This window comes from Thunnus albacares, chromosome 4 (genome assembly GCF_914725855.1).
Source record: "Thunnus albacares chromosome 4, fThuAlb1.1, whole genome shotgun sequence".
Lineage (NCBI taxonomy): Eukaryota > Metazoa > Chordata > Actinopteri > Scombriformes > Scombridae > Thunnus > Thunnus albacares.
The window spans coordinates 19184991-19207501 of record NC_058109.1 but is presented as its reverse complement, the minus strand read 5'-3'; the positions used below and the strand labels follow the sequence as shown (position 1 = coordinate 19207501).

The following is a 22511-nucleotide window of genomic DNA, read 5'->3' as shown; positions in this document are numbered from 1 at the left end:
TGACAAGGAGTCAGTCTTTGGAGAAGCTGAGAAAGCCGTAAAAATGTTGGAATAAATCAGTTCTGAGCAACTAAAGGAGTTAAAGTTTGTCTTAAGTGGTCTTAAGAAAATGTCTGATATGAGGGCGCAAATATGTGTTCTGAAAGAGTAAGTGGACTTTTTGTAAGGTTAAGTACACTATTTGATTCCCTAAGAAATCATATCTGATTAAGTCTCAAATACAACCCGCTAACAGCCTCGTACAAATGTGCCGTTAAACTAACATGCAGCTGCACGTGTGCGTTTCTCTTCTCGTCAACACACACACTGACCTTATCTGACACGAGAAATCACACACAGCTCTTTTTCGCTGCTCCACACGGCATGAACTATTTATAATGTTCCCCTTCATTGAATTATTGATGAGCCATGTTTTCTGTTTCTATACACGTTTAATACAGTTCTGGTAGAAATTCAGTTCTTTTACAAATAATCCACTCAGGGCTTCAGTCTTGCTATAAACAGTGGGCACACTTTTATAACATAATAATAATAGCCGACAGAGTCAGATCAGTACGCCTGCCCAACCATGGGAACAAAATGTATGGGAAAAACTGGCAATGTTATAGTGAGACTTCTGCGATTTGAAACATGATGCATTGTATCAAACACACATTTAGCTGTATTTACAGTCAAGAATGAGCTAAGGGTTGGCATGCACTTTGTCGTATCTGCTTCACTAGACTGGAGTATCCTGTGCTGGCGGAAGGAGGGGCAGAGAAACAGAGTGATTCAGGAATGAGGATTGACATGCAGTGTACTGTAAATCAGATTGAGCGGCAGACACTCCAGTGAAAACATTTTATGTTCTATTTATAACCAAACTCTGGGGAGAAGACACAAGGTTGGTTTTAATCTCCTTGAGAAGCATAATGGGGAAGAAAACAGTCCCAGAACAAGGACATCTTATTTACTCATGACTTTCAGCGCTAATTGATGTGAAATAATGTGCAACGTAACAAACAGTTGGCTTCCTCTCACTCATTATCTCTGATTCTCACTCTCTTCCTCCTCCTCCCTCTCAATCTATCGCCTCTTTCCTTTCTCTCCTCCTACGTTCTTCCACTCGTTCTCACACACAGAGACGCTGGCAATGGTCGTCTCATCACAGATTAAAGAGGGGCTGAATATTCTTTTATATGATACAGTTCAGCCTAATTTGCTCTGAATTAATTATGCATTGTGTCACTCATGAGTTGATGGAAAATTTATTTTCATGGATATTTCCAGCATTTTTCTGATTTCCACAAGCGACAAATCTTTTTTTTTTTTTTTAAATCCTCACTACTGTTACAGAAAATTCAATACGGGATGTGATGATCTATTACCAATGATGCTTTAGGGGGTCAATATGTTTCCAATCAATATTTCAGAATGTTGTATGGTAATAATTTATGTCAATTTATAGAGATTTTGAAAAAAAAAAAAGAAAACGTGTTAGGAGGGTCTGATGCTTTAAGTTTAATCATTTATTGCTGTTTTTTTTAATTACTTTAATTACTTTGGTACATAATCACCATTTGTGTTTTCTCCACACTTGTCACTTTCCATTAGTGGAAGCATTTTCAACATCACAGGAGGAATGTCAACTGTTTCTTCTTGCAGCCAGAAAAAAACTGTCTTTTGGATACTTGGGGACATATGATCCAAGTGAAAATCAGTTAAAGGTGCAGTTTGTAGAATTTAATGTTATCTAGCGGAATGGATTTGCCAGAAATGGAATATAATAGTCATAAGTATGATTTAATTTGTGTATAATATAATAAGAAAATAAGATTGTGTTTTCATTATCTTGGAATGAGCCCTTATCTACGTAGGGAGCGGGTCACCTTCCACGGAACCCGCTATGTTGCACTGCCATGTTTCAACAGTAGCCCAGAACGGACAAGCCAAACACTGGCTCTAGAGAGGGCCTTTCCCATTTTACTTTTTTTTCACAAGTTTTGCGACCACCGTAGGCTACATGCTTGGAAGGGGAGGCGGAGGAGTATTCATTTGGTTGCGATCTGCAACCTCACCTCTAGATGCCACTAAATCCTACACACTGGTCCTTTAAAATTGATCTACTCCTTTTCAAAGGATCCGGTATTTTTAAAAACAAACAAGGAGTCTTAAATGCATTTGGAGTTTCTCACCTCTACTAGTGCTATAGAGCAGTTTTTTAATCGGGTCCCCGTTTTGCTTGTTTCGTTTTATTTGCTAATTGTTTTGTTTGTTTGCATGCAGCTGACACGATACACAATAGTTTCACACTATATTTCAGTGATCAGGTGGCTGTAATGAATCTAGAAACACAGCAATGTTCCAGCAAAGGCAAGGAAGGAAACAACTGCCAGCTAGTAAACACGGATGTAAACAATGTGGGATTTAAAGTACTAAAATCATTTCATGAGGAGGGAAATTTATTCACCACTTTTTTTAGACTTCAAGAAAACACACAATTCATTTTGGAGTAACATTCAATGCAAACTTAACTTTTGCTTGTTTGCAAGAAAACTCCACAGTGCCCCTTTAAAAAAAAAAAAGAAAGCTGGTGCTACTCTGTTTTTTGGGGGTTTTTTTGTTATCAACAAATCCCATGAAAATACCAAAACAAATTATTCTGTCTTACTAACATGATTTTTCTACATAGTCATAGTTTATTCCCCTGTGCCATAGAGCTCCATTGTTTTCCAAAAACTATTAAAAACATATAAATTAGCCACATACTATACTTCCACTGATTTTCCAACATTAACATGAACATGACCACTGTAGTTTATTTTGAGTCAATCCCACAGAGCACACCAACTCTACAGTTGAAAGTGGCCCCACAAAAATACACAATGATTTTAAAGATTCAGATCTTCAGTACGAAATATCGAGATGCTCTATAAAAACAAAGAGACCAGTGGCAATTTGAAGAAATGATGCAACTACAGGCTTTGTCACCAACCTCATGAAAACAGGGAGGGGTGATCACAGTTCTGCTCGCAACAGGCAGGAAAAGACAGAAAAAGCAGGCAGAGAGAAACAGTAAAGTTTGCAGAGATTACGTGAGGATGAGGAGGATGAATGTGCCAAACTGTGGAAATCAAGCTGAGAAACCTAGATTCAAAGTACAAAGCCTCACACCATGTCCAAATGGTTCCCACCCACTCTGGAGCGACCTACCTGCCAGCTCACATGGAAAGAAAACAAAAACTGTTCACCGTTTTGGAAAGAAGGCACCTTATACTGGATTGAGATGCGGACTGTAGCCAGTGGAGCAGAGACACAACACACCTAATAACAGAGACTCTCATGAAAAAGTGCAGTCTGAAAGTTTTCGGAGACTCGCAGCATCTCAGCAGCCGAGCATGAAAGGGATGTCTGACAAACAAATTATCTCTCTGTTTCCATAGCGATCTATGAATGGCCTGTGTTAGTGACTGTGACAGCCAGATGCCTGGGAAGACAAGGCTTGCCCATAAAAAGCCAGCACTCTGCAGAAAGCCTGTTATTACTGCAATCATTCAATTGGACTTGATTTGCATAATTAAACTCTGTTACTGCCTGGCTCTGGAAGCCTCTGAAAGTCCCTGCTCTTACCAGCTGGATTCCCACCATGACAACGGACAAGGGGGCACTTAAGGGAAGTACAAAGCCTCAGCTGACCCTTGGATGTGACTAATCAATATTAAGATTATCCATTAAATTGAACTTGATGGGGCTCTGTTTCCTGTGGATTGGTCATAAATTTCTGTGCAGCTCCAGGGTAGAGTGCACACTGATGAGGTGAGTCACAGCCTGGATTTCACTTTGCTAACTACATGAAAGGCCCTGACAGAGCAGAACAGAGCAGGTCTTGAGTGAGAAACTCAGAGAGAGAGAAAGGCAGGAGAACAGAGAAGACGCTGAACAATCACAGGCTTACGTAAAACATTGTGTGTAGAAGCTGGGTACAGAACCTGCTATATGTAAATCGAACTATCCAAAATTCTTGTGCAAAAGTGTTCTTTTACACAAGTGCTTTATGGTTTATATCATGAAAGTTGTTTGTTGATCTCTTTGCATTAAAGAATTAAAAGAGAAATACAATAAGAACCTCGGAGACGAGGCAAATGGAGGCAATTGTTGGTCACTTGACAGCACCTGAAGCAAAATTCTTGATTGATGCGCACAGGAGTCCTCTAAAAATGCAGCTATTCACTCCACGACCAGGCAGCCCAAATTGATAACAACACAACCATTTCGACTGCATTATGACACAGCATTTTTCCCAGAAACACGTCGATAAATCATTTCATTTAGCAAATCCATGGTCTGCAAGCCGTCACAGACCAGTTGACACTTTGTCACACACATTTGAAAGCCAGATAGATCAAATCAGAGTCTTACCTCGACTAGGTGTGGAGTGGGGTTGAATCCACACATGTTGCACACTAAGGAATGGCACTGTGTGCATGTGTTGTAGTTGGGTTGTTCTACTGTGTTGCCTACGTTGAGGTTTGTCTTACAGAGTGGACAACTAGATTTGGGCTTAGAGGAGTCCAGGGGAGCAGGCTGTTGTTGCTGCTGAGGAGGGCCTCGAGGTCCCTGTTGTGTAGGCTGAGGTCCTGAGGGTTTACCTGCCCCGGGTCCTGGACCAGGAGGTCCTCCTGGTTTGGGGGCTGGTTTTGGGGGCTGTTGTTGGGGTTGAGTAGTCTCAGATATAAGAGTGCTGGCTTGGTTAAGGAGAGAAGCACCAAAGCCAAATAACTTCCCAAAAGTCTGCTCTGGAGGTGGGGGCTGTCGTGACGGGGAGCTCCCCGCACTGCGTGTCTGGTCCTGGCGGGGGTGCTGGGGTTGGTGGGCAGGGGAGCTGCGGGACAAATCAGGCTGGGATGGGGCCTTGGCCATGCCAGGGAGAGGGACTGCCCCCGGAGGGAGCTTCGCTTGTTGCTGACCTGGGCCAGCTGGACCAGTCTGTTTGGTAGGGCCAGGCGCAGGCTGGGCCTGTGCTGGAGGCTGCGTCTGAGGAGGGGTCTGTGTCTGGGGTGCAGGCTGAGTCGGAGCATCAGGTATGAGTTCTGGTTTGGCCGCATGAGAAGGAGAGTGTATCTGCTGCTGACTCTTGGAGCGTGGCGTGGTCATGTCCATCCCTAACGCTCTCTGCATCTGACAGTTGAGACATAGCCACTCTTGCACCTTGGAAGGAAAAAGACAAAAAACAAAACAATGCTCATAAGCTACAGTATTGAATTGTCACTATTCAGCATATAAATGACTGTAATAATTAACAGATAGGGTTAATTAATAGGTTGAATACAGTTGAATACTGTAGATGACACAAAAATATGGGTTAATTATTGAAAGAAGTCAAGATATCTTTGAAAGGAGTTAAAGTGACGGATGTGGTGTTTTCATCCTCTCCCTGCATTCCTGTAGGTTTCTACTGGATGCTCCACTTTCTTTTCACAGTCCAGAGAGGTGCAAGTATGATGAACTGGGTGTGAATGTGAACATACTGTAAGTGTGTTGGTCTGTTTATGTGATGGACTGGCTGCCTGCCCTTCATCCAATGCATGCTGGGAAAGGCTCCAGCACACTCTGAATAGGAATGATTGATATGATTGAATGAAAGAATAATTATGAATGATGTAAAATATCTTGCTGAGGAGGGATTTAAGCATCCATTTGCCTCAGCGTGGGCATTTATTGGTAAACATAATTTACCCACAAACAAATGTGTAGGAAATAAATGTGACAGATGGGGTGAACTCTGGACTTGTTCAATAAATCATGGCTGCCCCTGATTTAGTAATTTTCCCTCATGTCTTTTCTGTGCGTCTCTCCTCTTTTTGCTTTCTCTTGCATTCCCTCTCATTACACAACATGTTCCCTTCCTCATTAAAATCCTCCCACCATTCTCCTCTTGTTTCTCCAGCTGTTGTCATTTCCTTTATGTCTTTCCTCTCCCGTCTTCTCTCGTGTACTCTTTCTGCTCCATATAGGCGCATAAGAAGGGGAAAGTCAGAAAGAGGCCCTAGTGATGGCACATGGCCATGCGTGGTAATTGGCATCCTGGTGCTTTGACAGCTGCCACACTATTGTAGCTGTTTTGGACTTGTGGTCATTACATAATGCCTTTATGCATTATAAATGCAGTCAGAGAAAGGTTGTGCGAGGGTTGGAGGTGGGTTGGAGGTCTGGGGCACAAAGAGTGAGGTGGGTGGGTTGGCCACCATCTTTTTCCTTCACACCATAGGGTCAAAATTCCCTTCAAGCCCGTAAAGGTAGATTCATAGATTTTGGTTGGCTTCAGCTGAGAGTTTTTGGTACTCTGAGAGCTGTCAAGGCAAGGACTGAAAATGTAGAAAGATCTCTTCACTTCACTCATCTCTCCACTGCTGTGGAAATGTCTCTGTGAGCCTGTGGCCATGGGAGACTGATTCACACACACAAACTCACAAATAACAAACAGCACATACACACACACGTTATATGTGTTAATCTGTAGAATAATACAGTTTAAGTGCATAATGATTCTAATATTATTCTTTTAAGGCCTATATTTGGTCATTAATTAGCGATGTTCAAACTATTACCTATAAAGTACAATATAATTCTACAATACTATTTTAAAAACCAACACTATTTTATTATATATAATCAAAACTTAATTGTATTTCACTGTATAAAATAGTATTGATGATGATTTGAAAAAGTAACACTTGGAAAGTGTGTAATTGTGATTGTACGCTAAATGTATGCTGAATTAGTAAATGCTGTCATATGTCTTTATTAGGTTTTAATTGCAAAATGTTACCGACTGCCTAAAGCATTGTTTCATATATTACTTAAATCCAGTGTTATGAAAGCGTTCCACACATGATAGCAGGTTGGTTGTCAGCTTACAGTTTAACGACAGTAGTATGACTTATCAGACCTGAAGTGTGGTATTGCTCCACATATCACAAGCCGCTGACTCTGCTTTGACACTGCTTAAACAATGACTTTACACCAGATGATATCATCTAATTCTGCTGCAGCCCTGATACTCTACTCTGACTAGCCATTTCTTTCACTTGGTTATTTCATTAATAATTATACTCCAGTTGAATTGCTGAGAAAATCGAGATGTGGTCAGCGATTCACAGATCTGGAACTAGACTAATTTTGCTGCCTGTCGAAGTCCTTGTTGCAGTGATGTAGAAATGACGTATTCGGTACACTCTGACATCAGCATTAGGTGTGGTTACAGGTGCAACAGAGCACACAGCGGGATCAGAAGAAGCCTGGTTCCAGACGGCTGAATCATTATCCACATCTTTGATTTGTTCTGCAATTTAAATAGGTCTGGTGTTGCAGTCATTAAGGGCTTTTACCTCTGATTGGAGAAACAAACGACCAATCAGAGCTTAAAGAGGCAGGATTAAGAATGGGGACCCTCTTCCCTAAACAGGTAGCTATCTACCTCACTACATTAATGAAAAATAACAACTGATATACAGACACAAAAATGAGGAGATTGACACAGCTGTACAGAAATAACAAAACACAAAAAAATAACCCTCCCAACAGTAATCAGCTAACATAAACATAATTGTAGCTAGGTAGCTAGCTAGTTATTTAGGAAAGATGGTCCCCATTCTTAATCCTGCCTACAAACGGTCTACCTGTCTTACAGTAATTCTCAGTCAGTCAGTCAGCGTAGACAGCAAAATTCACAGGCTCAGCAGCATCTTAGCTTATGCCTGGTCCCCTGCCAGTCCTCAATATAAGGAGCGATGAGGCCGTGGTTTTCATTGTCAAACAGGGGAATCTGAGAAGCCGGGAGCAGAGATGAACCCTGGGGACAGTCAGAGTAATGTGGACAGTCGAATAAGCCAAAACTGGAGCAACACAACACCATCCGACACTGAAACCTTCATCCAATCAGAGACTCACAAGTGGGAACTCCTCTTTCTGTCATTGTTATTGTCCTTGATTTTTTTTTTCCTCTTTCCGAATTACAGTTAGGTTAATCATATTAAGCCCATTGGGGGAAAAAACAAACCAGAAAAACAAAGAAAGCAGCTGAGGGGAGTGAAAGCAGCTATTTATCAATTTCATCATGTCTCTGTTTGCCTCCACCTCATCTCTCCATCTCATTCCTCTCTGCGTCCCCCTTGTTATGAGGCAATCAAGTGGATCTTTATGAAATCTGATCTGTATCAGCAAAAAACAAGCGCACTGCACACTCTTGGTCTCCTGCCCTCCTTCTCTGTCTCTTCTCTGTTACAACCCTCCATCTTGTTCTCCTTCACCCATCTTTATTTACCCTTCTTATCTGCATCCTTCACATCACTCCCTCTGACTCTCTTCCTCCATCTTCATCTGCCTCTCATCGGTACATTTTTCTCTCATGCAGCCTTTATTTCATACATGGATTCAGTTCCTTCATCCGCTTGCTAGATGTGTGTGTTTGCTGGATGTGTATACAATGGTATGATGCACGTCAAAGGTCATGAGCTGGGATTGGAGCCCACAGTTCTGCGAGAACTCAGCGTCTGCCAACGGGACGCTCGAGCACTATGGCTTCATGAAGAACAACAACTTGCTGCCAGAAATAGAACCTTTTAGCAACAAGGACCCACTGAGACTTGGATATGGATCAAATAATGAGTGCAAAGCATCCTTGGCAGTATACACACACACACACACTTACATTTTGAATTTTATGTTGATTTGGGTAAGATCCCTCTCTCTTAACCATATTAACTAAAATGGGTGCAATGAGAGAACAACCTTGAATTCAGACATTATTGCAAGTATGGTGTGGCCATGATGCCTTGTCAGAGGTGGAAAGTTAAAAAAAATACTTAAGTATAACTTGAGGTACTAGCTGGTCCTTAAGCATGTCAGTTTTTTTTTTGTCATACTAATATTTATCTGATGGCTGCATATTCTAATTAGTTTGCTTAATAAGTTGTTAAGGGGCCAGTATATTCAGTCAGACCTGCTTGTAAGATGCTCTAACATTGGTGGACATTGGTCTTCCGAAACCAACGATCCAACATTCACATCCACTTCATGCAGTGATTTGCCAGCTGTGCAGAGTTGAGAAAGCTGTCTGGGGTTTAACTTCTCTCTCTAGTGGGGCTGCAACTAACAGTTATTTTCATTATTGATTAATCTATCAGTTTTTTTCTTGATTACTTGATTACTGAAAAAGTGAAAAAATGGCAATCACTGTTCAAATATTTGGCATTTTTTCTTGAAAAATGACTGAAATGATAAATCAATTATCAAAATAGTTGCTGATTTAATCCGTTAATCAGCTAATCATTACAGCTCTATTCTCTTTTTTCATTCATTTCATGTGAACAACTGAATGCAACACTATGAGTTCCTTTCCTGCAGAGATCTGAAAATATGCACCATTATTCCTGTATTTACAAGATATTACGTCTCCACCCTCTCTATTACGGTCGACTTTTTAGTCTGCCATCAGGTGAAAACATTCGTGACTATAAACATCTTTGATTTACATCACGGTCGGACAACAAGTCATACAAACTAGTTCTGATTGGGTATAAACCGAACCTTTACTGTACATGTAAAACATGACAACACATGAATTCTTGTGATACCGTAGTACTAGTGTTTATACAACTCAAATATGTAGAGCAGCTAACAATGATAAAAATGATCATTGCTGGTAGATACATAAATACCTAATTCATCAGAATGGGTTTCACTATTCATAGTTAAGCACATTTTTTGCTAATACTTCACACAAATTGTGACTTTAAGGATTTAGATCCTATAAGTCAGAAGTGTAAAAACAAAAGAAGACTATGAAAGCTCAGGAGACAGGTAGAAGGGATTTTTGTGTCTCTCACACACACTCACACGTTAGAAGATCTAACACTGCATACATCATATAGGTGCACAAGATTCCTCTTTTTTTTTTCTTTCTCCGGTTTGCATTTGCTGACAGGTGAGAGACATCACGCACTCCATCATTCCCCAGGAAAGCTGGGTAGGGAACAAGCTCAGAGACAAAATCAAACTTGAACAGACAAAGATGCAGACAAAGAGAGAAGCTCTGTCTCAGTGATCACAATGCAGTACGTACAGCAGCTGAGCACTGCAGTTTGGGGATCAGGATGCTTGGAAGACAGCGGTTTATCAATTCTTTGCAAATTGGGCCAAAAGACATTGAAATTCCTCCCAATGCTTCTCTCTCTCCCCACTCTTTCTGTCAATTTGTGACTCTCCCTCTATGCTTAAATCAAACACAGTCACACTCTACAAACAACTACAATCTCAACAAACCTGTTTTATTCATAAATGTTGCCAAACAGGGAATGAATTTCATAAAAATAAAGTAAGACTGGAAGAAATTATGAGCGGTTGTGGGGAAATAACTGTTACATGTCTATTCATGCTGCTTTTTTAATGTCTCTCACCAGGTATTCTGGTGCATTAACAGACACAGCAGGGAGCCATGGTGTTACTGAGTAGTATGAGTGGTAATGCACAAGATCAAATTAAGGTGTCCTGTACTGAATATTTACACCTGTGCAATATAATGCAATGCCATATCCTTGCAAACAATATGTTGCTACTTCTGTGAAGCTTTTCATGTTCAATTTTTGTTGAGACTGTGTTACAGAGACGTGGATTCTACTTGAGGCTGCAGTTTGTGCATTGTTGTACTATAGTGTATTATTGTAAGTGTAGCTATTATTAGATAATAGACAACTACACAATACGAACATACATCTCCTCATATTATAAACATTACCATGCACATGCCTTTGGCACAGTCTCAACAAAAACTGAATTCTTTAATGTTAAAAATGTATTTTATATATAAAGATATAAAATATTTTGTACTGCACTGAATTACTTTGTAAAGTTGTTTTTTTTTCCACCCATTTAGTACCGTAGAATATTGACATGATCTGATCAGACATATATCAAATATGTAACGACCTGACCAAAAAAAAAAAAACTCAAACAAATGGCACATAGTTCAGTCTTAATTGTTGGTCGAATTTTAAAAATATAGGATGCCTAAAATGCAAATATTAAGAAATAAGCTTATTTGACATAAAACAATAATGATTGCCATAAAAAGAACTTTACAGGATAAGTTATGTCTTGCAGTACAACAATAGTAACATGCACATATGTACATATGACAAGCCTCATATTAGCTTCAGCTGAACGTTAGAATACATTTTTATAAGAATGACAACTGTGGATTTTGTCATCATCACCTATATTGAATTTACTTTAAAAAGAGATGTCTTTGCAGCCAGTATGGAGAGGAGGAACAATTACAGCAACCCATGACCTTACATACAGCATGTCCGTGCTGTTTTAAGAATTACTTCAAAAGACATGAATGTGTCCTTTAATAGATGCTTCATTTACTGCAAAATAAAATAACTTCCAACCTGATGTACCAGCAGAATATGTAAACAATGTGTGTTTATAGTTTTCTTAACTTGTTAATTGCATATGTTTTAAGGAAAATCAAATACCAGTAAAATCACCATATTGTCACAGTGTTGCTGAAGTGAGCTTTCAGCATGTCTCTTGTCTACTTGTATAAAAGAGGCAAGGCCAGGAAAGTGGACTTAAGATGCTCCTGAATGTGAACCAAACCAAAGATGTGATGATTTCTGATATTCCTCGCTGGGGAGCCCCACCCAACTGACTGCGGCGAGAGGAGACTTTAAATATAGTGAGTTATGGGGTAATAATTAAACCAGTGTCCCAGATATAGTTTCTGGCAGTTCTCTTTGAAAAATATTTTGGTATATGCAAAATTCAGCATGTAGTGTCTCAGCTGGATTCTTGACCTAGTTCATACGGTTTGTCCACTTAAAAGTGCCAGTCTGTCATTTTCTATAAAGCGATTTAGTGGATGAACTTAAATATTCAGTGAGAAATTTCTTGTCTCACATGTCATGAAGGATTTACATGAGAGTAGAGAATATATTTATTAGTATTATTTGAATATATTCTCTACGTACAGATATCCTATGTGCCATAAGGAAAACAGCTTTTATTTTTTCTGTAGTGGTACATCTGTGTTACAAACTTACTAAATGGTGCACACAGGGAGGCTGACTGTCTTGCTGGTGGGAAACCGACAGTAAAAATATGCCTCGCTTTGTCCTCACAAATAATTAAACAGCTAATTTTCCTGCGAAACCTTTGAAGACTAGTAGCTAGTCTCAAAAACACAGCTGTCCCAATTGAGTTCAGAATATATTTTTTCATTCATTCATTTTTGTTTAGCATCTCCTAGCACACACTGGGCAGACAGCAGAGAGGCACCTCAAAGAAACAATCAGTCTATTTCAGAGCAAGGATAATTTAGAAACAAAATATAAAACACAAAAGAAAGCATGTCAAATGAACAGAAAGACACATTTTACTCAATTATCTGACCTGGAGCCAAAAAATCCCCTAAACTTTCATCCTCAAGCGCTAATATGGTATTTCCAAATTTGAAACATTTCACTTTTTGTGAGGGTGAAATCTTGAGAAATCAAATCCTGATATTTTCTTCTTATTAAACCTGATTTAAAGATTTGAAGCTCAAGCCTATATTAGTGAGAGATCCATATAACGGGCTCACTGTCTTTCACTTTGCCTGATCTGAATGCCATTGAATCTCTTGTGCCACATAATGCAAAGTTTGCGGGGGATTAGAGATACTAATGCTAAACATTTGAATTAATTTGAGGGGATTAGGAACCCGCCTCTGGTTCCCTGGAGGTACAATGGACTTATCCTTCACTGATATGACTGATATTTGTAGACTCCTTCATACATCCAAACATGGATAATGTTGGCATCTAAATGTAGTCACTTGTATAAACAATATACATACTATAACAATTCAAGGAGCTCTCTCTGGGTATCTTACTATAACTGTATCCCACAGCTGTATATGCACAGGGATTTTTTTTTTGAGGGGGAGCTGACTGACCAACACAGTGACTCATAGCTGCTAGTCACGGCTAAAAACCCTCTTTTCAAAAACACTGCTGGTGGAAAACTATTTATGGAATACACTCAAAGTTCTAAATTTAACCTCAAAAGTACAACCTTAAAGCAGCAGTAACTGATTTTTTTGCTACTAAAACAAGCTGACATATAAAGTCTTTGTGGTGAACATGTTTGTTGCCTCCTTACACGTCCGGCAGATATGGAGCAACATTAGCATGCATGTGAAGTCATGTTTCTGGACACCTAATGAACATAAATACAATATTCAATCTTCTTTTAGCTCTGTTTTGGTCTCCACCAACTCGGTGGTCTCCAGGTCTGGTCTGGTCTGCCTTCTGTTACACGGCAAATACAGTGTGTTTATCAGAGCTTTGTGCTGAAAACAGCTGCCTGCTATGGCTGGAAACAAGGTTGATGAGAGTAGAGGGACTGAAGCGAAACAGTAAAACCGTAAACCAAAACAATGAGCTGAAAGATGCTAAAATGCTCCATAGAGCTGAGAGGAACTGAAGAGCCGGGTGATAACTCTCCATGGCTTCATCACTATTTCACATCATATGTCATCATTTGATCATTTATGAATATAAAATATTGATTAGTGTAGCTTTAAATGATCAAATATTAACTCATTTTTAGATGAAAGTATCCACGCCACTGAAATACTCATTTGTATAACCGTAGTTGGATATTTCAAAATGTATTAAAATAGATGCTGCATGTTCGGACTGGTTGCTAAATCTATCTAGTGCAACTGTCAGTTGTGGCCACCTACCTGATTTATTTTAATCGGGGAGGAGGAGATATATTGAGTGCCTCTGCAGAGACTTTTGTGTGGGAGCATTTGTTAAAACTGCTCCTCAGCTTGTGGGTTTGTTGGTTTAAAGAGTTCCAAGGCGCTCTTCAAACAAAAGTATTAAAAAGTCATCATTTCATGGCTTGTTCAAATAATGTTTTAAATTCGTCTCCAGAGTGTTTCCGTGATACTGAGGCCTTCATCATGGAGAAAAACACCAAACTGCATAAAGAAAAAGTTTTGTTTTCAAAAGTGCCCTAGAACTATTTTTTAATACAGTTCTATATTTGGCATTTTTGGATTGCGGCGCTAAGAGCTGAATCAAGCCAGTGCTGCATAGTGTTAGTATGAACACGCTGACTGTTATGGTTAATTTATGATGATGCTTTTCTCTCCCGTTCTGTCTCCCCCTGCTACCACACAGCTCTCTCTGTCTGTCTCTCTCCTTCGTTCTTTCAGCTGTGGCTTCTCAGGACCCGGCCATCGTTGCAGACAGAAGGAGGGTAGGATCTATAAATAGAAATTGGACCAATTATGAAGCCGATGTTCCCCTGTATGATGGTGGGAGAAGACTGTCACGGGGGGAGTGTCTGTGGTACTTTCTCTATCTCTCCGAGCTCTTGATCTCTGTTTTTTTTTTATTCCCCATCTCTGAGTCTGTCTTTGACTGTCTTGTTCCTCTGACACTGTCTGGCTTTTTCCTCCCCTCTTTCATCACATTTTTAACGGAACACCTTCTTCATAACTAGCAATATTTTTTTTTAACTTGGTGTTACCTACGTCATACCATGATCACATGTATACACGCACATACATACAAGCACACATTCCTTGCGTTTATGCACAGCTGCATCTGCAATGTCTCATTTCTTAGTCTACACATCTAAATAAATCTTGTCCTCTCAGTTTGACTGACAGCAATGAAACAGACTGTGGCATATAACACCCATTTGTTGCTCACTGTTTATATCTCACTCAATTGCATTCCCATCACCAGGTTGTTTAAAGCAACTACAATGAGTTTTTAACTGGTTATGAAACAGTCTCATGATGCCTCTGATGCTTCTATATGACCTACATAAGCAAACAAGACCATCAGTGAGAAGATTGGCTATTTCTATATTCTAAATGCCTGCCACTGGGTTGGATTCCCTACGAAATCAGACAAAACAATGCAGACCGGAAGAGCCTATGTTTACATTACATGTAGCATTATAGCAGGGAGGGAGGGAGTACAAAGACGTTACTAGGACAAGGGGGGGACATTTCTCTTCATTTGATAACATTGAAAGTAAAGTTAGACTTGTTGTCGCCTTCCCAACTCATTTTTAAAAAGATGAGAGGAAAAGAAAGAGAGCATGAGCAAGCTGAGAGCACGAGAGAGAGAAGGGCGGTGGTCGAGTGAGCTAGAGAGTGAATGAAGAGAGCGAGCGGCGGTAGCAAGAACAAAGCAGTGAATCAGAGAAATAAAACGTTCTTTTCTGATTGTTTCACAGCGGTTACATTCTAAAGCACAAACACGCCCACATCTCCGCACAACCCTGCGGGAAGGTGCTGCATCGCCGTATTTGGTGTGAACGCAGTCTTATATGTAACCTAGTTGTATGAACAGTAACAAAGGCCCCGTTTACACCTGGTATTAACATGCATCTCCACATGCGTCTTGAGTGACAACTTGTGATCGGATCTCACTTCCCCACTATATATGCAAATAAACATGTACATCATTTCCCTTTGCAAAGACCAAATTCCCTATTTTTTATTGGCAGGAGGACCAGGGGTCCATGTACCCTCCATTCACAGTTGTGTTCAACCTGTTTGATAACAGGATAAACAAATATACAACGCATTGTGTGCCCCCTCACGAAAATCAATTGATTTACTCTAGTGCCGGGTCTGAACATATACATATACATATATATATTGAACAAATGTAGAGTTATATCCAGCGATCTCCCCACAGCTGCGTCTCCCCATTGACACAGACACTGTACGCATTTACGCACAAGACACAGCAGCATAACTTTAATGATTATTTAAATCTCCCAACACACTGACAGGATCAGTCAGGATGTTAATTAATGCTCTGTATTCTTCAGGTCAGCTGTTACACACAGTCTAGGTTCATACAGTGAAACTTTTTGGAGTAAAGCAGCCACCCTCTTGATAAATCCTGAGCTCCGTTATGTCGAGCAGTGCAGCAAAACTGAAAACTGTAGTTATCAACTTGACAGGACAGAGAAAACTATCCAGGGGAAACAGAATTAAACGTTTAGCTTCTGAAATATTTTTTTAGACAGATGAGTAAAAAACAAGTTATTTTCTGGTTTTGGTTTAATTTCTATTCCAATTGCCAATGTAAAGATGAAAACGGGTTAGGGGAACAGGAAAAACAGGAAAAAATGGGAAGTTGATTTCGTTTTTTTAATTCACATGAAAAACAGAAAAAGAAAATAATGAATTTCTTTATCCTGTTATCAAACAAGCTTTGGACAGAGGGTACACGGACCAGGAGGCAGCAACGCAATTCCTGTGCCTAGTCTGCTGGAAAATAGAGGACATCAGTTGAGTTGGTGGTCCTTCAATGTGGCCCAGGACACACAGCATACACACTGCTAAAAGAATAGCCACACGCAGCCCAGACCACTTCCGAATGTGGTCTGAGCGCTCGGATCTCCATGCATCCTCAATGCGTCTTGGGTGCATTCACACCTGTACTAACAGCTGTTCACTTGTGATTGGATCACCCAAGACGCATGTTAATACCAGGTGTAAACAGGGCCAAAGTTTACTTTGTTTCACCATCGTAATATTATAATTATTAATCTTACACAGCCACAAACAGATACATTACCTCATCACTATGCATCCTACAAACAGCTATGTTTAAAAAAACAAAAATAGTATTAAAAATAAGTTGCGTCTTTCTTTCACTCGCTTCCAAAACAGATGCACATGCTAGCCAGATCAAGATCTTTACGACACGAGGTGGTGGTGCTCATGGGAAATGCAGTCTTCATTCTGGGAAACACTACTGCTTTTGTCCAGAGGGGCTGCAAAAATCAACACAAAATGAAAGTTCCTTGTAGTAACTTTAACGCAGCTCCAATTTGTATTTCAACAGTTGTCATCATTCCTCAAACAATCCTTCACAAACAGGTCTTGCCTTCATGAGAAATTTGACTGACAGGGCGGCTTCTTGCCAGATAAAAAAGAAAAAAGAAACTGCTCCAATTTATACTTTTGATTCTGGGCTGGAGATACCATTTGGGACTTTGCGGTGAATAAGGATAATCTAAAATATCCAAATATGGAATCACCCTTGGTTATCAAGACTTTAATCAGCGCTGCCATCTTTTTGTAATTTGAGGGGAAATCCTCTTCAATAACAGATTTTGCACACATTATCCCTATAATCTGGGACAGTTCAATCAGTATTTGTGAACTATTTGTAAACAGAAACACATCTCTTACAAAGCAGGACGTGAACTCAGATTGAGCTTGTGTTGTCATCGAGAGACTAATCCTGGAACTGCAATAAATGAGATTCTATTTTTGAACAGAAAACGCCACTGATAATGTTTCTGTCAACACACTAGATGAAGAAATGGAAAGAAATATTATTCTATTATCAACAGGTCAAAGTATCCCTAAGATTTGAAATCCCAGATCTTATTTTTAACTTGCATGTTCATATATAAACGCTTCATTCTCAAAGATCACAAAGCTTAGGGAGGAAGTTCAACTTCCTTGGCATGGCTATCTTTTTCTTCCGGTCTGTCCTCGCCATCACTGTAATTGTAATTCCCATTGTTGTCATCTTCGACATTATCATCCCCTTGATCGGCAACAACATGGCCGTTATCAATTTCACTGATGAGTGATAAGGGTGTGTTAGATATGCTGCAGTGAGGCAAAAGCGAAATCCATGCTAAGTAGGTTAGGGGGGTAAATCTTCAGGTCTCCAGAGGCAGAGCGCTTTCCCTCCGCGTCGCTCTGTCTGTCAGCGTCTGACAAGCTCACCAAGGCTGAGCTGAAAAATACCCATAACATCCACCTCCGCGGTTCTCTTTACTGCCATGCTCTCCTTCACTGCCTGCCATGATCTATTCTTTACTGTCTGTCTCCACTTTGGTCCACGCATTTCTTTATGTTCCTTCTCCATCTCCCCCGGCTTCCTCGTTCCAACTTTTGCAGAGACGTATGACCCACTACGCTCCCCTCTTACACACACACAAATATGCTCTTGTGCATGCATGTAAGCAAGCTTACACACACACACACACACACACATACACACACACATCAGTTGATACATTTACATACACACATCTACAGTTCAAAAACTTATTATTTTCTCCTCTGATAGCCTGTAGGCCAGCTTAACTGACATTGCATCTTGGCTGCAATTTGCAACATGACTCACTGGAGTTGATGTGAAACTTTGTGACAGATGACACAGCCACACTTGACTCACAGTAACAGTGAAGCATAACCTAATTCAAATTAGGCAAGTGATTTATTTTAGGATGAAGGCAATAGGCTTTCTCAGCTACCTGTTAACAGCGATGACTGTTTAGATGCATCTGAATGACTGTAAATGATGGCGAGATATGTTCGCTGTGTGCAGTGGTGTTATAAAAAGCTTTCTCTGGGCGAGGCTCTGGGCATGATTTGGATGCTCACTAGTGTCTGTCAGAAGGGATGCATATAGTTTTGTTCAAATGTTATGTACAGTACATTTACTATGTAACATCTTTTTTTTTTTTTAAGTAGCACTTGTTCAAGATAAGGGCCCATGATTCATTATGGCTAACAGGAGGTGACCAACACATTTATAAGCACCTCAGCAAAGAAGTGTGAGATGAAAGGTGGACCTACTAGATCATTATCAATCAAGGGAAACCACAGCTGGACTAGGAAGCCTGACGCCTCTCAACTAGCATGTAAGTAGTTCACATCCTGACTCCCATTTAGTTGGTGCAATCCAGCATGTCGGCCAATATGATAGCAATAGTCATCATCAACATTACCCACAAATGTCAGAGAAATAATTAAGACAGGACCATTGCAGCACCTAAATCACCTACTTTGATCAAAATCTAAAAATGAACATGGTTGTATGAGACCTTGTATTCCTGTTAATATACTACAGCCATATTAAGACACAGTATTTATAAGGTATGACTGACGTCACTTTTTCACATGATATCACCTCCCTCACCACCACCCACTATGGATGCTATGAATGGGTAGTGCTGTGATACAGCTGGGAGGAAAACCAGTGAATATCTTGAAAAATTAAAGGCCATTTGAATCAGCAGAGACCTGTGTGATGTACCAGAGAGTCAGAATACACGTATGACTCATACATGTTTACATATGTAACTTGCCACTGGGGAAATTATGTTACACAAAACAAAGCCTGAGGGCATCTAGACACTTGGTCCTATTTAAAAGCAGAATTTGACAGCCTGTTAAAAATCAACAGGACTTTGAAGCATATCCTGGTTGTCTGTGTGGACAGATTTGTAAAAATATTTTGTTTTTTTATTACATTTCATTCAGAAATACGTGCGCTTCTCTCCTTTTTAGCCTTTGGCAGTCTGTAAAAACGTATGCCTGAATTCATTCTAAAATTATTTGTGCAGTCGATTGCACAACTGTTTTTTCTTTTATTTTGTTGTTTTGTTTTTTTACTATTTTACCAGAGTTTTAGATGTTTTTGTTTTCCATCTGAATGCACCATGGCAGATGCTGACTGTGTAACTCAAAGTGGAGTGACAGTGGCGACATTCTTGTATTCATTCATCCTCCTGCATTTCTTCTATATTATCTTTGTTCATGTAGCAGGTTGGTTGTTCAGTAACTCTGATCAAACTGGAGGGGAAAAGAAGGAAAAGTTCCTATAAAGAAAAATAATAGCACTGTCATCATTCTTGTGAATCTCAGCCGAGCAGCACTACCTACCTCTGTGAGGTGAGGGTTGGGGTTAAAGCCACACTGGTTGCACACCATGGAGCGGCACTGTGTGCAGGTGTTGAAGGTGAGCTTGTCGTCCCCAGTGCCCATCAGGTCAGTGGTTTTGCAGACGGGGCACAGTTTGCTGCTGGGCATGGGTGCAATTTGAGGCACGGAGTAAGGAGAGGTGGGGACACTGCCTCGGTCCGGGGAAACAGAAGGGGACCTCCCAGTCCTGCTGCTACCCACATCCACCTGCAGACTCTTCCTGGCCACGTGACCCTGGCCCTGCTGCTCTCCATGAGGTGCGGAAGACTGAGGGGTGTCGTGCGAGGCCAACCTGTCCCCTGTCCCGTGACCGCTCTGGACTCCCGCTTTAGGTCCCTGGTCTGACGGAGGTGGTCTGGCAGAGAGAGTAAAGAGAACACAGAATGTTAGAAAGGCTTACAACTGGTTTGGTTTGATATAGTGCAGAGGCTGGGCATGCGCAGGCATGTGCTACCAATCGCAGGAGCGCTCCTGGCTAATTAACAATCTAATGACACGGTGAGGAGACTGAGGAGGTTTCTGCTGCATGAAAAACAACTGATTAATTGGGCAAGTTTGCTAAGTTTGCTTCTGTCCTTATTGTTTAGTTGTTATCAGTTGAAAACATATACTAGTGCCTTACCAGACTTAGATGTTGGTCAGTCCTATTAATGTTGTTTTTAAGCTGATATACTTATGTTATCTTAACCAAAGTAAGTAGTCGTTGAGAGATTTGAAGGTGATTACCAAACCATTGTCTCTGTTAGGCTGTGAATGAATGTTATACTCTGTTGTGATCAGTGTTATATGTGTTGACAGGCCATTCACATTTCCTGTATGTAAAATACTTACCAGGCATTAGTAGATCACCTCTTTACAATAAGCAATTTCTGGAGTTTGCACTGCATTGTTAATGTGTGTTTTTTGCTATTTTCCTTATGTACAGATAATGCATATGCCTACTCTGGGATCATACTGTTGTGCTGTATGTTATTGAATTCACACAGTTATCCATCCTGACTTCTTGTGTTTTGATTGACACTCCGGAGCCAGGGCCATCCTATATGTCCAGATCTATTCTTATCCTATTTTACATTGTGGTCCTTCGAACCAGATTCTGGCCCCATCTTCAGTCGCAAGATGGATTCTACTGAACAAGGGGAGGAAATATGTGCGCCACCATCCACCCGTCCCAAGCGTGATATTCATCTTCCGCTCCACCTGGCAGACTATGAAGTTAGCACCCCTCGGCCACAGAGCTATTTCAACATCATCTGCCCTTAACTCACATACAGCCCAGCATGGCAACAGCCCCGAAGAGGAAAGCCCCAATGTGGTATACCTAACAGAGGGTGCAGCTGGCCGGATATCTCCAGACCCTCTATCCACTGCCTCAATCTCTCCTCGAGAGGAGCCACAGATGACATCCCATCCCTGCAGCCTGTACGTCCAGGAACAGAGGATTAAATCCAAAACCGGTTTATAGCAACTGCCCATCATAATCCACTAGTACAGTCATCATCATCTCATCGTAATGTGATGCCCAGCTACTCCACCCTATCCTGCTGGCCACATATAATCAGAAATGGCGCCTTAAATGCATTCACAGTGCACTCCCAGTTCTGTCTCACAGGCACAGACGCACCAGAGACATCCTCTTGATAATTGGGCTCCTTTATAAGAAAATATCACAGAGCGAACAGAGTCAGCCTTTACTGCAAACGTTATGATTGACTGTCTTGACAGGATGATGCAGGAGCTACAGGTCATTAAAGGCTGTACTACTTCTAGTCCCCCTCCAAAACCGGAACATAGCCCACCTGAGAAGGACAGCCTTTACTCACACCATAGCCAACCAAATACTCCACCACAACACCTAGGCCAGGGTCAGTTTTCTGCACCACAAAGAGATGGATACCAAGCTGACCATTACGCAGCAGTGCAACAACCTCTACTGTAGAACCAGTCCCCGCATGGTCCGCACCATCTTATCTGACACATCCATCATATGCTTATTTTGTTGCTTCACTATGGTCCAGACAGGTAGACAAACAGAGGAAATGCATCTCCAGGGCATCCACCAGCACCCTTACATGGGGGACCCAAGAAGCCCACCATACCAGACTTTGTCCACTGCGACCCTAGTGTATTCGCAAGACTCAAGGTAGCCTTGGAGAACCTCCTCCCACTGGATGGCACTGAATTATTTAAGTACCAGATCCTGATAGACCGCTTTAAGTCCTCGATACAGAAGGTGGATATTAGACCTGGGCCCTATATGTTTAACTGATTCAAAAGAAACCCCATCTTAAGCACAGCAAATTCCATGATAATGTTCCTTTTTGATACCTCTGTACTTGACAAAGAGTTACTTTGGCCTTGAAACATTTTACTTTTACTAATATAATAAAAGTGAAAATTGAAAGGTTTCTACAGAGTTGCAAGTCCTTGAGAGGCAGAAATCACAAAAATGAGCATGAGCACAAATTTACAAAGACACGTAGCGGAAATTTACTCCAGTCCACAGCAGCCCCTTAATCACACACATTACATTGACATCATCACAAACTTTCCATTCTTTACGCATTAAATCTATCCCATCAAATTAATCAAATTAAACCATTTCAGCTTAATTTTTCTTTCATCAATCTTCATTTACATCAGCAGCAATGCTCGCTGTAAAACGTCACCGCAGCAACCTTTTGGGGTGATCGAGAGAAAGACAGGGATG

General features: G+C 40.7%; 1 protein-coding gene across 6 annotated transcripts in view; it reads right to left on the bottom strand.

Annotated features, from left to right (window-relative positions):
• The window catches only part of bsnb (bassoon (presynaptic cytomatrix protein) b), a 67548-nt gene that overhangs the window by 38520 nt on the left and 6517 nt on the right, over nucleotides 1-22511 (bottom strand). For all 6 annotated transcript variants that reach the window (XM_044347836.1, XM_044347837.1, XM_044347833.1 and 3 more), the window contains exons 2-3: nucleotides 19763-20156; nucleotides 4399-5187 (exon numbers count right to left, since the gene is read on the bottom strand). In XM_044347836.1, the coding sequence (XP_044203771.1) occupies nucleotides 4399-5187; nucleotides 19763-20156 (1183 nt within the window). The remainder of the gene's footprint in view (nucleotides 1-4398; nucleotides 5188-19762; nucleotides 20157-22511) is intronic.